Source organism: Enhydra lutris, unplaced genomic scaffold (genome assembly GCF_002288905.1).
Source record: "Enhydra lutris kenyoni isolate GAN:26980312 unplaced genomic scaffold, ASM228890v2 scaffoldscaffold43, whole genome shotgun sequence".
Taxonomy (NCBI): Eukaryota; Metazoa; Chordata; class Mammalia; order Carnivora; family Mustelidae; genus Enhydra; species Enhydra lutris.
The window spans coordinates 10800286-10817138 of NW_019154127.1; the positions used below are offsets into that span (position 1 = coordinate 10800286).

Consider the following 16853-nt stretch of genomic DNA (forward strand, 5'->3'; position numbering starts at 1 on the left):
ATTTAATCTTGTACCCAGATCCACCCCGTAACCCTTCCCCTTTCTTGTCCTGATACTGTTACGACATTCCTCTTGACTGCACACAAGATCTTTTCGAGGATATTCTGAACAAGTAGAACACTAAGCTGTCATTAAAGCCACACAGACAAAGATCACAGAGGCCATTCACATTCTCACTTCTTTTTCTCCAGTCTTTTGTTTTTTTAATGGGGTATAATTTTACTGCACTGACTGCTCTTGCCCTTAACAGAAGCAACAACATAGACCTATAAAGGGATAAAGTAACAACTGGCATGAAAAAGAAGAGGTAAAGAAAAAGTATTTTTGTGTGCAGAGAAAAAAATCTCTTGATTCTGAGTTGTATTTGCAAAGCCCCTGGAAACACGGGTGGACTCTGGCTATTTTAAGGATGTGAATGTAGATGAGGAGCCCAGCAAAAGCACAGTGAGTGGGTGTTTGGGCAATAATGTTTTTAATTATGCCAACGGTCAACAGCTTTCTGTCCCGTCTCCCTCACAAAGCATCACTACAAATAAGATAAAGATATTCAGGTCACAAAGCAGTTTTACCTCCTAAAGCTGCAAGGGCAAAGGCCAGATTTTGCACCAGATTTCTAGGACCGAGATGGACATCTCACATTCTAATCGGGCTCCATGAAGAGCTAGCACATCACTGTGTGAAGGGGTTGCTTATTTGTTTGACAGATGGGCCGGTAATAAGCCAGTGGTGAAGATTATGCAAAAGGTGGATATTTTCTCAAAGCATAAATGCTAGAAAGGAAGGCACAAAACTGACATATTACCAGCAGAGCAGAATCAATGGCCTTCAGGTTTTCCTCCCTTGAGAATAATTCTGGACGGAAGTGGGAGGGAGTGACCTTTCAATGTGGGTTTTTTCCCCAATATTGTTAGACATAATATGGGGAACAAGAGCCATGTTCTCTGCGCCCGTGCTCATCTCCCTCAGAGCTATGTGTCACCGAAAGCCTCACAGTGCTGGTGAACAGGACACAAATACACAGGGCGAGGAGGCATTCTCCTCAAAGCAGAAGCCATATCGGGTCTCAGGACTGTGGAATTTTACAAAACCTGAAATGGCTTTGCTTAGAATACCTATATGGGTACTGTATAATATTAGGATTTGTTTAAAAAGAAAAAAATAAATAGCTTCAGTTGCTGAAATATTTTGAGGAAAAAAGAGAAGTCTTTGTTTGAGTCATGAATTCTGCAAGTTCGGTTGACTTGGGTCAGGACTCTGACGAAGGAAGAACAGAAATGGTAACCACAGTCTCGAGGGATTTTTACCTGATACAAAGAGTCGAGCGCTGTTACTCTGCCGGGTCTCCCCCGTGTATCTATGCCGCGTGATACAGCGGTAGTTATATAATCCATCTTCATTCTGTACATCTTTAATATACAAGGCTCCCGTGGATGTGATGAGAAATCTAGATCCTGCAACAGAAGAAAAGGACCTCCCAATTAGAACAGAAGGAAAGCGACTCAAATCTCACCAACGGAGACAGTGCGTCTTCCCCACCTGAAGGAAGCCTAGGCAAAGGCTAATGCTGGGAGTGTGTCAGTTACTCTGAGTCCAAACTATTTTAATTTTTCAATTACCCTAAAGAAGGAGTTTCAAGTAAGTATCCTACATGGTAAATATATACTTAGAAAACCTAATCTCATGAATGAAGTTTTAAGGTCATGTTTGATCATCAGAGCGGAGGACGGGCGTACAATGATGTGCAGTGAGTTTAACAGATTTTCCTTGGTGACTACTTCTCTTACAACGTGATGAATCAAGGGACTGTTAACCTCATTCAGTGAACTTCTACCTCACACGAGCATGAACTTTCACCTCAGTTTGACATGTTTCCATGAAACTCACATATGTTAGGCTGGAAAGGAGTGAAATATCCACAAACTTCCCGGAAGGACTGTCTTACCGCCTCATAATAATAACCAACACTTAACACTCGATTCTGAGACTAAGACCAGCTCCCCATCGTGAGTGTTCTGGAGGCCTGTGTGGTTTCTCAGTCATGACTCAGATAATCGTCAACCATCACTTTCCCTCCGGGATGCACGGCTTTGCTGGTCTCCCCGTGCAGAACTGTCCACGCTAAGAGACCAAATGGCCAGTGCTGCTCTAGGAAGGATGAAGAAAATTCTTCCTCTGAAAATGTAAATATCTGAAGACAGTTTTTACTGTTCAATTATAATTTGATGATAAACCAAAGGAAGGCAAAGGCATGAACCCTGAAGCGAGCTGTGGCACCCAGACGGGGAGTGACTCAGGATCCCACTCTCTGAAGCTGTCTGATTTTCTTACAGAATATTTCTCTGCCTGCTACAGTTCTAGTTGGGGGATAATGCCATTTTGTGACTTTTGGTAAGTGCTAATATACCAATAATTTGCCTTATTTTATTGTTTGTTGTTTTTAGGTTCATTTGAAACTTCCTTTTTTTTAATTTGAGTCAGAACTTACCAAGCATCTTGACTTCAATAATTTTAGGTCTCAAATAGTTAAGTTATGAACACAATTCCTACAGCCCTTGGTTGTTTTTTATAAAGACTACACTTTATTCCTTAACCAGTTGTTCACATAAAATAAAAATGGCTTCAAAAGGGCATGGATAAGGAAAAAAAAACACAAAACAGATGCCAATCTAGAATAATCTTTTTAAAAGAACGTAAATTAACAAAAAGAAGTACAAAAATCTTTAAGTAAAAAAATTCACTTTTTAAACCATTTTAGTTATTTCAGGATATATTATAAATATGGTAGATATTAGGATAACTAGAAAAGCAAATGCTGTATATCCTAGATATTTTCGCTTTATCCTCCCCCAAAGAGAAAGCAATTAAAAATACCTTTTGCCACTTGTCATATGTCACCACACACCAGCATTTCTTACCAATACATACTGTGTATAATTGAAACATTCTTTCTTTCAATATATTTTGCAAACTTACATGATGTGTTAATAACCACCTCTTTTAAAGTACTGAGCCATAGACAGTAAAGAGGAACAAAAAGATCATGTGTGTCATTCCTGGCACCTTCCTCACACAGGGTATTTCATTAGAATTGACTGGCAGTGCTCTGTGTACGGCTTGCTTAGAAGCGCTGGGAAATGCACCGGAGGAAGCAGCCGCACGTGATCATTACTCTGCCGATTCTGATAAGGCCCTATTCTCCAGGCACATTTAATTTAACCACTTACTTGCTCCTGTAACATCTCACTTTTTTTTTTTTTTTACCACTTAGTACGCCAAATAAGACCCTTAAAACATGTTGTTTCAGAAGAACTTGAACTTCACTTGTTTTAAATATTCCTGAGGGGTTCATAGGAAGAAGGAATTGTCCCAGCTACTGTACCTCATTGAAACCATCTCTGTCTAGTGCCTCATTTCCCACTGAAACCCTTTTCAAAATTGACCAACATTTTAAATCAAAACAAAGATGGAGAACAGAAGCCTTTGACAAGGAGAAAGCCCTGAAGACCCAGGGTCTGGGTTAGTCTGAACCCCCAGTGGAATTTTCAGGATCAACAAGGACACAGAGTCTTTGGAGCACCAGATGTCTTGTCTCCATGGTGATAAGAAATCATCTTAACGGCTCCCTAACTTGCCACCACGTGCCATTTCCTGCCTTATATCATCGGAGCCTTTTGTAACACATAGAAAAAAAGGTTCGTTCACATCCTGAATGGGGACTAAAGAATGTAGCTCTGTTAAAATAAGCAAACACTGAGATACAAAATATGGATATTAGTAATCGAAGCACACACGAACACTGTCTCTGTCTCACACACACACGTATACATGCGCGCGCGCACACACACACACACACACACACATACCTTTGCTACTCACAATTGTCTGATAAGATACAACTGTGCAAAAAGCCAAAATTTTATAGGTGATTTTATTTCCCTTGGAAAACCGTTAGCACTTCAGATGAAAACATTTCTCAAACATAGTGCAGACTTTGTGTCACGTTAAACATATGGCAGCTCAGTCAACTGAATGATAGTGAATGATTTTGGGGGGTTCTGGGTCATCATTATGGATATCAATTATTGAGCTACACTGCTGAGTTATTACAGGGGTGTCTCAGAAGCTATCTTGGCTTCTCAACATGCACTACATGGTTCCCAGATGTTGAAGTCCCAGCTCTGTTTTCAGCAGTGTATCTGCTCCTTCCTTTGCTACCAAGCAAACCAAGAGTTCTTCTCTCTGCTGCCCATATCCCCATCAACACATCCACAAGGTGATACATTCAGTACTCTGAGAGGTGGAAACCAGACACAGCACAGTTGTTAGAGCACTGTATAAACTAAGAATCTGTGAGTCACGAGGAAGTGTTGGTGTGGTTCTCCAACGTTATTGATGTGAGCTTGTACGCCAGTGCCACTAACAAGCCCACAGCTTGGGACCAGGTCAGCCAGCTCCTCACAAGGGCTACAGGGATATTTCTATCCGGAGACATAAAGCTAGCAAAGAAAATGGAACATCCGCACAATTGAGAGTATTCTAGGAACACTCAGGGTTTAGGTCCTGCAGCTACGCTCTTCCTGTTTCCTTTTCAAGTTTTTTATGCAATAGTATCAGATCAGAAATTAAAACAGCGGCAGTCTTAGCCACCCATTTGCCCAGTTATATGTAGCTGAAGATCTGAGCTGCAGAAGGCAGGTGTCAGAGATGTCCAGAAGGAAGCATATGGAAGCTGATGCTAGGAAATCCAGAGTTGAAGGGTATGCCAGTTAGTGGGCCAGCACTCTCCTGGGCTCTGGGAATCCAAAAAGGAATGAGACACAGCCTCTGTCTTCAGGGGGCTTATGACCTAAAGAGATTTCGGTCTTAGGGTAGGAGACATGGCATCAAGGAGAGAAAATGATATGGAAAGGAAAAAGCTAAAGTGTGATCAGGAAACCCTGTCTCACCTGGCTGAAGGTAACTGCTAATACCAGGGAGGAAAACTATATTATTACCAAACCTGCCTATGTCCTTGCAGATGGCTCCAACATAAATAATTAACTTTCTGTGTTAAAGCCTCCTTCATTAATCTGCTTGTTCAGTGTACTCAGCTAATTTTTTTCTTTCTTTTTTTTTAAAGATTTTATTTATTTATTTGACAGAGAGAGACACAGCAAGAGAGGGAGCACAAGCAGGGGGAGTAGGAGAGGGAGAAGCAGGCGTCCTGCCAAACAGGGAGCTAGGGAGCCCGATGCGGGGCTCGATTCCAGGAAACTGGGATCATGACCAGAGCCCAAGGCAGATGCTTAACAACTGAGCCACCCAGGCACCCCTTTTTTCTTATTATTTTTTTCTTTTTAAGATTATTTATTTATTTATTTATTTGACAGACAGAGATCGCAAGTAGGCAGAGAGGCAGGCGGGGCGGGGCAGGGGGTGGACAGCAGGCTCCCCGCTGAGCAGAGAGCCCGATGCGGGCGTCAATCCCAGGGCCCTGAGATCATGACCTGAGCTGAAGGCAGAGGCTTTAAGCCACTGAGCCCCCCAGGTGCCCCCTTTTTTCTCATTCTTGTAACAAGAATCAAGTTAAAAGATCTTTTCCTTGGTACCAGGTAGAACAAGCTTACCCGCCTGTAAGGATTTCTCATTGTGGGAGGAAGAGCTGGGTTTACTCATTTGTTAAGAAAAAAAAAGTGAGCAAAGGGAAAAAAAGAGAGAGCGAGAAAGAGAGATAACAAGACACAGACTCTTAACTACAGAGGATAAACTGATGGTCAACAGAGGGAAGTTGGGGGAATGGGGGAAGTAGGTGATGGGGGCTCCGGAGGGCACCTGTCCTGATGAGCACTGAGTGATGTACAGAATTGTTGGATCACTACTGTACACCTGAAAAATGACATAACACTGTAAGTTAACTACGCTTGAATTAAAGTTAAAACTTAACACAACACTAAAAAACAGTAAAAAATAAAAACAAAGGTAACTAAAACAACAGCAACAACAACCACCACAACAACTGGGTTTTAGAATCCACTGGCTCCAAATCCCCAACCTGTCAAAGTCACTTTCCAGACAAGACATTTAGCCTCTTTAAACTTGGGCTTGTGTATGTAGGAAAGGCAGGTGGTGAAGAGCTTCCTCTTTGTTCCGGTGTTGAAGCTTAGACTACTGCGTGGCTGTCGTGTCTCAGGTAGTCACGCATCAAGTGGGGTATCTAGAGAAGCAGGCATGATGTGTGTTATTTTGCTGTTCTACTGGGTGTGGTCAGTGGTCCGCCAACCGCATGAGCACAAAGCTGCCCAGGGCCATCAGCCTGCCTGGGCCAGACAGGGAAGAGCCCACAGACACAGTATTGAACTGTTCAAGTATTTGCTGACTTATCTGAAGCAGCCTCATGTAGCAGGAAAAGCATCTGAGTGGAAACAGCCCGGCTGAGTTTTATATCACATTCCTGCCACTTGAAGCTATGTCATCACGGGCAAAATATTTCCCGAACCCCCGTGAGCCAGGATCACACAACAGGGAACTGGCAGGGTGCGGAGGGACGGAACAAGGCCTGTGGAGCAACTTGCTAAATCCCAGGGTGCGGCTGGTGCCAGAGGACGGCCGTACCAGCACCATCCTCAGACATCCTCCCTGCAAGGAGCTGGGACATTTGTGGAAACCCGAGGTCTTCCTCTACAATCATCATCATGTGATTTGAATAAGAATATTCCCTGTATATCTGTCAGTATCTAAACACAAGGCAGATATTCTGAAGTTTTCCAAAGTAACCATTTCTCACCCTTTGTATCTCATCCAACGCAAGGTCCTTCTGTTCCTCCTTCGAAGATACATCCAGAATGGTATGCTTCCCCATCTCTGCTACACGCCCTGGTCTGGAGGTCCCAGGCTTGTCTCACTCTGTTTCTACTGCTCCTCTCAGCCTGTTCTCCATCCAGCAGCCATGGTCATTCAGCGCAGTAGATCAGATAGATCATTTACCGTCCACTGGATCCCACTCGACTGAATTATTCATGGTGGCCTACAATGGTTCAGGCTTTGACCATATTTCCAAAAGCCATTCACCCCCTCTCTCCCTTTGCCACCACAGTCCAGCCAACCTGTCTTCTTAATCACTCTACCTGAGGAACCCTGAGCCCATCTCTCTACCTGGCTGACTCCTTCTTATCTTTCTAGCCTCAGTTCCTAAATCAACTTCCCAGCAATGCCAGCCCACATGAACGTACCCACGGTCACTCATTCTCACAGAGCTTGATTTTATTACATCTACGTGAGGTTGCCTCGTGTATGTTTAAGATTGGCATAACATCTCTCTCCTCCAACCAGAATAGCAGAAACTTGATTTGCCTTGCTCGATTTTTCTTCTCCATTACTCAGAGTGGTGCCTAGCTGTGCTATCTGGAAATATTTGTTCAGGAGGTGGGCGGCTGAAATGGTCCATCATTGCTTGTATACAAATGTGTCTTTTCTTAAGTCTGGGTAAAAAGAAAGCAAGCTGAAATACCTCTTTTTAGGTTTCAACATGTAACTGCCTCATGTATAATACATAAAAACCGTGTTTATTTCCCCTCTAGGAGCGACTATAATATATTCTTTTATGAAAATGAGCATATTTTAAGACTTTGCTGTTAATTATTCTTTCATTATGCTCTCTGGCTTTTTCCCGTGCAGCTGGGCTGTAAGCTCTTCAATAGGGACAATACTATGTTCAGGAAGATTTTAAACGCGTATTTGATTTTTCACTTAGTCAGAAATATATCTTAGGGGTTTTTTGCTTTTGCAATCTGAACTGAGTTAATAGTAATTAAAAGAACAGATGGTTCTTCTAATAGGATGCCAAATGGTAGCGTAACACAATGAAACTTTTATCATCTGTGCCTGCCACCTCCAAGTGACAGCCGGCTGTGTAATGAAACTGGGCTTTGTCCCGTGCACTTTCCATAACAGTCTCCAAGAAATAAGAGGAAGATTGAAAGCTAAGTTCTAAGTATATGCGCCAGAAACAAGATGAGCTTCTGAATGGATATCTTAACATTTTGGGGGGTTTGAAAGCTGAATTAGCATTAACTAAAATAGAAGTGGAAGCAGATAAATATACATATATATATATATATATAAATACGCATATTTTTATATATGCATATTTATATATATTTAAAATCTATGATAAAGATAGAGTTATTGCCTTCTCTTAATTCAGATGTAGAGTAGAATGGAATTGAACTCTTCCTTTGGTTCTGAGGTAGATCTGTTGTGTGATGTGACGGGTGGACGCCAAGCCACAGTTAGATACAGGTGTGAAGAAGCAGCTACAGAAACAACTTGGACAGGTGAAAATTCTTTGAATTTTCAAAGAAAATTATGTTGAAAGCTGCATATAAGGGAGAGGAGTAGGCCCTCAAGATAAGACTTCTAACCTGGTGTTATGGGTTGAAGTGGGTTCCCATCCCCCAAAATTCAGGAGTTAAGTTCTAACCTCCAAGACCACATTCTAAACACGTGGTCTTATTTGGAAATAGGTTCATCATAGCTGTAATTAGTTAAGATGAGGTCATACTGCAGTAGGGTGCACCTCTAATCGAATGTGGTGGTTGTCAGAACAAGTGGAAATTTGGACAGAGACATCTAGGATTTGGCAGTAATCCTAATCAGAGCTAACAGGTATTACCTGCTTAGTATGAACATCCTGTGTTTCGATCCATTTGGTTCTCACGACAACCCCACAAGACAGGCACTGTTATTATTCCCACTTTATAGATGAGAACAGTAAGGAACAGAAATTAAGTGACTTGCCCATGTTCCTACAACTTTTGGTATCCCCACCATCATGTTGCCCTGGTATCATGCCTGGGAGCTCACAGCCCGGCTCTGGGTTGTGTCCTAAGACACAAAGCACAGGAACAGGGATAGTGGAACACAAGTGACACATCCAGAATCATTTAAGCCAAAGAATAAACAGAACTGGATTAGGAGAAGAGTGTTCCAAGTGCTCCGTCTGAAGGATGAACGGGATTGTGATGGTGCTGACAGGCAAAGAAGTTGGGGAGGGTGTCTGTTTTCATAGGGAAGGCATGCTTCCTTATGGTGTGTGACAAAAGTCAGGCTGGAGACAGAGCTTTGGGGGGATCAAACTCTGCATTCCAAGAAGCCCTTGATGCCAACTGATGCCCAGGAACCCCCTAGGTCAGGAGTGGAGGAAAAGGGGTAGCAAGACACAGCAAGAAAAAGGAGGGACAGAGACCCAGGAGGGCATGGGATTCTGAAAACCAGGTGGGGAGGACTTCCAGAAAGGATGGTAGAGACATCAGCATTGCATCTCCCTATCAGCACAAACTAGAATTCACACGTGACCTGAAAGAGTCTCTGTGTCTTCTTCTGTACAGTGGAGAGATATTACCTTCCAGAAAATACTGCAATGTTGAATAAGAACAACCATTGAGTGCCTGCTAGGGAAAGCCATTCTAAAATAGTTGTAATCTGCAATAAAATGCAATGATAAAGTATCTCAATTGGCTAGGTCAATAAAAATATTAAATATCTAGCTACAGACAGCTAGGCATGTCTACAATGAGCTTAAAGATTGCTACAAATCATTACCAAAGGGCAAAATAGTGTAAGACTTGGGTAAATGAAGAGGCATGAATCCCAAAATTAGACAGCCTGATATTGCAAAAATGTCCACCATCCACAAATGAAATTAATTGTATTTTGATTGATTTCTGAATGGAATTTATCTAGAACTTGACAAAAGTCAACGTGGATTAAAACAAGATGTAACTTTTCATCCAGGAGATTAGGAAAACATTAAAATATGCAATAATATGTAGTCTTCACAGGGCATGGGGAATGCACATGTACTGTAGGAGCATACATGGGGGACGTCTTGGTTTTTGGTGGGCACTCCAGTGGCCTATTTCAAATATAGGAATTGTATACAGTTCCCTCCAGCTTGACCCTCCAAAGAATCTGTCCTATGGAAACACTCAAACACGTGCACACACCAATGCAAGCAGAAGAGGTACACCTCAGCCTGTGCAAACGTGAAAAACCATAAACAAACCTAAATGCCAATCAAGGGGTGAATAAATGAACTTCTGGTATATCCGTACAACGCAGCCCTTTAAAAGACAATAAGGTACAACACCCAGTGCACCATGCAATATGTAACAATGAGTCTTGGAACACTGAAAAAAATTAAATTAAATTAAATTAAAATAAAATAAAATAAAATAATAAAAATAAAATAAAATAAAATAGACAACAAGGTAAATGTAGGCAGGCTGCATACTGCATGTGAAGATTTGCAAGACATCAAATACAGTGAATCCTTCATAATGGATGTGTGCCTGTGTATAAATTTGTGTAAATGAACAGAGAGCAAGGTGTCAGAAGATACCCACCAAAATGTCAGCTGTAGTCACCTCTGAAGTCACCAGCAGACTAGGGCAAGGGAAGGGAGAATTACAGGTTTTATTTCATAGTCTCGGGTGTTTGAGTATCTTAAAGGAAGACTCTATTAGTGCACTGCTTGTGCCGTTGAAATTTATTTTGAAGAAGGTGTCAGTGGGTGGTGAGCATATGGACGCAGCAGGCGTAGACCAAACTCATTTGAGCAACACGACAGAGGGGAAGGAGAAAAATCCAGGATAATATTTATATTGGGAGTAAATGTGTCAAAAGATGGCCTTTTGTTAAGGTTGGTTTTCAATCTGATCACATTGACGCCTACCAAAAAGCATAAGGGGGGCTTTCAATATTTACCCTGATCTTTGAAACCGTCCCTCCAACAATCCAACCCCAATGTCTCAGCAGTGGGTAGCAGATCTCCTGATCTCCCAGCCCTTCTTTGGTAACACAGGGCTTTACCCCTAATTGTAATTGAATCTAGTCTGTTTGCATGTGTAACTCTGCCTCCCCCAATGTCAGCAACCTCTCCAGGGCAGGTCAATCCCCGTGTTTGCCTTACTTACCTACTGTTTCCCCCCACCTCACTCAGTGTTGAATTAAATGCTCGTTTGAATACTGATGACCTACTTATTTTGGATTTTTCCCGAAAATTGGCTCAGTACACAGGACATCATATTTTCAGGATCTGCTGTGCTTACAAAAGTGTCACCAAGATATTCAAAGGAGTCCTGAAGCACTGGCCTGGAGCTTGGGTTGCCTGGAGGAAATCACTTGTTCACAAAGGATGACGTTATCCCCCGCACATGGGGCCTGAAGAATAAACTAGGAACCCTGGGCTAGATCTGATAAGTAAGGAGTGATTTGGCGTACATATGTTAAATTCTCTCAGAGCAATCTAAGACATTTTTCTTATGTAAATAAAATTCTCTCAGTGAAATTCTCCTGCAGTTAAATGAGGCTCAATTATACACTACTAATTTCAGCCTGCACACTGCATTCCAACTGTATACCTAATTACCCTATTTAGTCTCTTAATGATCAGATCTTCGTTCTTGAGCAGATAGTGCAGTCTGCCATTAATCTTTCCTCTAGTTAGATTCCAAGTTATTTAAATGAATAAATCCTTGGAAAGAATAGAATTTGATTTTCAAAGGAATTATTTTAAGGATTTTTTTTTTTTTAAGATCCGAAGAAACTTATAAAATTTAAATTGTATGTCTTCATTTATATGATGAACAAAACGGTTTGGGGCCCTGATATCTAGGAACAAATATTTTGGTGGGGAAGAAAATCAAAACAAGTAAATAGACAAAGAAAATAATTACAAAATGAGATAAGGGCTCTTAAGGGAATTAAGGCATGGAGGATGAATCCACATGAATAGAACTGCTGTTTAGACGGGGTGGGGGAGGAAGGGTTTCTGTGAAGGGTATTTTTCACAGGAGGCACAGTGGATGGGAGAGTAGGGCTGAGAGGAAGAAAGAAAAGAAAGCATGGGCCAAGGTCCTGAGTTGGGGAAATGGTGGCACATTCAAGGAGTTGAAATAAAATAAGTTTTGAAAGTAGAATTGACTGGACGTGGATTTGGCCTGGAGGCTGGGGTGAGGTCAAATGCAACTTGTAGGTTTGGGGGAGGGGTGCTGGGCGACTGGAGAGGAAAACATTTGCTGGAAAGGAGAAGCCTTGGGCATGGCACTGGTTGTCCGTGGGTGACTTATTTTGGACTTCTGGGCTTTAATAGATTGTGGGGAAGGTAAGAAAAAGAATGCCATGAGGGCTGCTTGCTGTATCGGGGTAACTCCCATCTGGAAAGACGCATCAACAGTATTCCCTGTCCCATGAGATTTCTGACTTTGAGGTAGGAAGAGCGTGTGTATTCCATGCTGATCACCTGTTCCAGTTGTGGCTGTGTGATACCGTGCTCATTAAAAAGCAACGTTTTCAGAAAGGAAAAGAAAGACGAGGAGAACAAAACACCGTTCTTCGATCTGCAATGCCTGTGCCTACGCTGGCTGACCATGCTGTGGACCCAAGAGGCATGGGAGCCCCTGGGCTTCTTGGTGAAACACAGTGAAAATTAATCATAAAGTTAGTCTGCCTCATGCATATGACATATGGTTATGGGAAAGAATTTAGAAAAATAGGAACCGTTAAGGCTGAAAATAGACACAGTGGCCACTTAATATTACAGGGTAATGGTTCTTCCCATGGCGGGCAGTGACCTATTAATGGGCTGTGAAATCAATTTCATGGATTGTAACTTTGTTTTTTAAAAAATAAAATAGAGTCGATAGAACGGATTGGCGTGCATCACAAATAGGACGGGTAAGTCTTCTGTGAAAGCTTTGTTTGAATTCACAGGAGCCCATACAGATTGTGGAGGTGTTTGTCTATGTCTGTGCGCATGCGTCTCTGTATACATATGTGCTTACTGGGTCCCTACAAAATGTCTTTTTCCCTATGTATTTCTTACTGTGAGTAAAGGAAAAAAGTTTGGAAGAGCACTGCTCAGCGTTTGGCGATCTGGCTGTTCTTTTTTTCACTAGGTTTCCCACCTCCAGGCAAGTCTCATGGTCTTCAACTATTTGGAATACTTAAAGTCTTCCCTTCACAGACGCAGACTGGCAAGGCTCTAAGGCCGCAGATGGGGTGGTCCTTACAGCCACTGTGGCAGATGAAGCCACTGACTTCTTTTCTCCGCTGCATCATTTGAAAGTCTTGGATTACCTCTGTTTCTTGACAATGCAAGAAAGTGTCTACAGGAATTACAGGGAATCTACTGAGCATTCGTGCAAATCTGCATGCAAGTATATAGTTACAAATCTCCCCCCCGCCAACCATGGTAGAAATCATGTCAGATACAGCTCCCGGAGATTGGATACCATATCCTCTTGTTTTCAAGTGGTCTGATCCAATGGGATTGGGTAGAATCTATGCCAGCTTCCATGTTCCAGAGCCTTAGGCTGTGAGAGTAACTCAGTTTCCCAAATGGCTTCTCAGCATCTAGCTGACCATGAAACCCATCGCCTGGCAGAGTCTTTCCTAACAAAACATTACTAATACAATCATATAGCAATTGTGGAGCTGGTCATAGGGTTGAAGGTAACCCCATGGCTAAAGGCTAACTTCTAGTTATAGGGAAAGAAAACTCACCATAAATATATGAGCCATACAAAGCATGGTGAAACAGTGCCAGTTCAATATACATTTGTGTTGAGGTAAAGAAAGACTGAAAGATAATATGTCCATGATGAATCAGGATGAGACAGGACCACTGTTGGAACACAGGCTGATGAGATTTTACAAAGAAATGCTGTGAGAACATACACTGAGAAGTTTTTGCCCGACACGCGTCATCAGTGCTTCCAAGTCTTCCAAAGGGAAAGCTTCTGGAGGGCGGCTCCCACCTACCCACCAGCTGTGTGCCTCTGTCTTCCTTTTGCTCTGATTCTCAGGATGTTCTGTGAGGACAAATGATCTCTGCTCCTCCCCCAACACTTGTTGATCTCCTTTTTCTTTTTCCTTCATCACAGGAAAAGGAAGCCACTGGCTAAGAGCCTTTGGAGGGCAGCTGCATCTGGCCAGAATTTAATATTACTGTTTTGTTTTCACTATATTTGCGTTGTTTTTAATTTAAGAATTTTTTTTACTAAGTTTTGTATTTTAATTCCAGTATAGTTAATGTATGCTGTGGTATTAGCTACACTGATTCATTTCTTCCATAGGACACCCGGTGCTCATCACAGCAGGAACCCACTTTCATCTCCATCACCTTTATCCCCCATCCCCGACCTACCGCCCCTCTGGGGACCATCAGTGTGTTCTTTGTAGTTAAGAGTCTGGTTCTTTGCTTGCCTCTCTTTCTCTTTTTTCCCTTGGCTCATTTGTTTTGGTTCTTAAATTCCACATATGAGTGAAATTTTTCACTATATTTGTATTTCATACGCACAAACACACGTATACATAGCTAATCATACTACTTAAAGGTAGCAATGCACGTATTCTTTAAGATTATATTGCCTTCAGACAATATATGAGTCATGTAGACAATATGAGTCATGTAGACAGATAAATAACAGAGAAGATGATATTCAGTGACTGCAGAAATCGTAAAGGTGGTTCATGAATGACCAAACTTTGAGATGCACTATGTGCATGATGCTTCCAAGGAGAGTGAACTATATACATTGTTGCTTGGAGAAAAGGAAGGCCAGACAGATCTGGACTCACAGAGGGCCCGGCCAGGACAAAGCTGGTGATCTGGGAAAGCACAGGACAGGCCATCTGTGTGTTACACCACTGAGGTCATGAGCAGTACAGTAGGCTGCTGGGAGGCCCAGGGCTTGGTGCCAGGATAGTGGCAGATGATTTCCAGATTGCAAGTCAAGAGCTAAACCCAAGCGAAGCAGAGGTCAAATTATGGTTGGAGAGGGAGCAGAACCGGGAAGATGTAGATGATGTTACCAAAGCCAGGCAGCAAGACAGTTGGCGGGTGGGGAAGCCACTGGGGCAGCACTGGCCAGAGCAGAGAGATATAGGGCAGAGGGCTCAGCATCACGACAAGGGGTCCTGTGCTTTAGAGGAAGTTCCGGCCTCACAGCGATCTGTCTTCTGACTTGCCCTGCTGCTATGTCCTCAGTCCCTCATCCTCCTTCCCTTTTTCATGTAATTAAAGAAATACAAACCGCCCACAGGCAGAAAATGTTCACCTGCGTGCCCACCACACAGAGCTGACCACTGTTAACATTCTTACGTGCTCTACTTATTCTAATGAAACAAATGACGCTTTACAAAAAAAGGATAAATTCCTCTCTTTGTTCCCTCTCCTCTCCTATCTTTTCCTCCTAAAATGCCATCATTATCAGGATTTTTTAAAAAGATTTTATTTATTTATTTGACAGAGAGAGAAGGATCACAAGTAGGCAGAGAGGCAGGAAGGGGTGGGGGGAAGCAGGCTCCCCGCTGAGCAGAGAGCTGGATGCGGGGCTGACTCCCAGGACCCTGAGATCATGACCTGAGCTGAAGGCAGAGGCTCCACCTGCTGAGCCACCCAGGAGCCCCACAGGATTTTATTATATGTATTCTGTTCTGTTTTTATTCCATTGCCCACACCTACGTGCATCCATGAAGTGGACATCTATTTTTCTGTATCTTCTTTCTTTTTTCAAATTTACATAAACAGCTTACTATTTACTATGGGAAAACTTGCTTTTTCCACCCAACATTATGCTTTTTAAACTCTCTCTACGTTGATACAGAGAAATCAAATTCATTCTTTTTGATATAAGTATAGCAGGATATTGTCTAAATAGAAGTCATGCTAAGCACCACAAGGGAGCTCAGAGGAAGCACGTGTCTTTCTGAGTTTTTTTTTTTTCATTGCTGTAGTTTCAGCACCTGGAACAGTGCAACACACACACACACACACACACACACACACACACACAGAGTAGTTGCTCATTAAGTATGAACCCAAAAATGAACATGTCCTTTCGTTCCATGACTGATGGGCTTTGAGAGTCCACTATACACAGAGTCTCCTCAGACAAGCTTTACCGAGGGGTCGTCCTGACACTGACACCTCTTCCTCCATATGTAATTACTGGGTCGAGAACTTTCCTGGCTCCTCCGCCTTGTGACTTCTGAAAGGTCTGCCGTCACACACTGTGGGTCACTGCTCTGGCTGTCCAGACTGGTGTTTGCGAGCCCCTGACAACATGGCCAGAGCGCATGTGGTTGGTTTTGCAGTGCCTCTCCCTCCCCCGTGTACATTTTTAAATTGATAAACCTTGGGGCAGCGGCTCAGGTTTCGGCTCAGGTCATGATGTTAGGGTCACGAGTTCGAGCCCCGTGCCCAGCTCCCCACTCAGTGACAAGTCTGCTTGAGATTCTGTTCTCCCTCGACCCCTCCCGGCTGTGTGCTCTCTCTGTGTCCAAAATGAATACATGAATCTTTTTAAAAAGTTGGTAAACCTTTATGGGAAAGGAGAAGTGGAATTACTCCAAGTAATGAAATAATCCCAAATATAAAGTAAGTGGGAATAATGATTCACAGCCCGGGACAGAGCTCCTCCGGGGCCAACGGGGTATGGTTGTCAAGGCCAGGCTCACGGCCTTCCAGCAAGCGGAGTCCCTTTCTAACCAGGGCTGCCGGTGGCAACAAGGAGCTCAGGGCGGCGCCCCATCCATCGCGCCGGGCCTGCCCTGCGGAGCGCCGCCGCGCAACCCTGCATAAACGCAGTGTCACGCTCCATTACACCACACCCCTCCCCCACCCCCGGCGACCTGCTAGCCTCGTAGCTCCAACGCGGGGCTTGTACTTCCTGTTTCCCGAGGCCACCTCCCCGGCAAATATAAATGAAAGGAGGCCATTGAAAAGGAACACTTGAGTCAAGCATATTTATTTTTCATTGTCAAAGGACTCCTAACGGGTTCTGTCACCTCCTCGGAACAATTAAAAGGAA

The 16853-nt window shown here is 43.0% G+C and overlaps 1 protein-coding gene across 1 annotated transcript in view; it reads right to left on the reverse strand.

Annotated features, from left to right (window-relative positions):
* Positions 1 to 16853, reverse strand: part of LOC111155672 (DS cell adhesion molecule) — a 766750-nt gene that overhangs the window by 321242 nt on the left and 428655 nt on the right. Inside the window, exon 5 of the mRNA XM_022515961.1 lies at positions 1305 to 1451. Coding sequence (XP_022371669.1) covers positions 1305 to 1451 — 147 coding nt within the window. The remainder of the gene's footprint in view (positions 1 to 1304; positions 1452 to 16853) is intronic.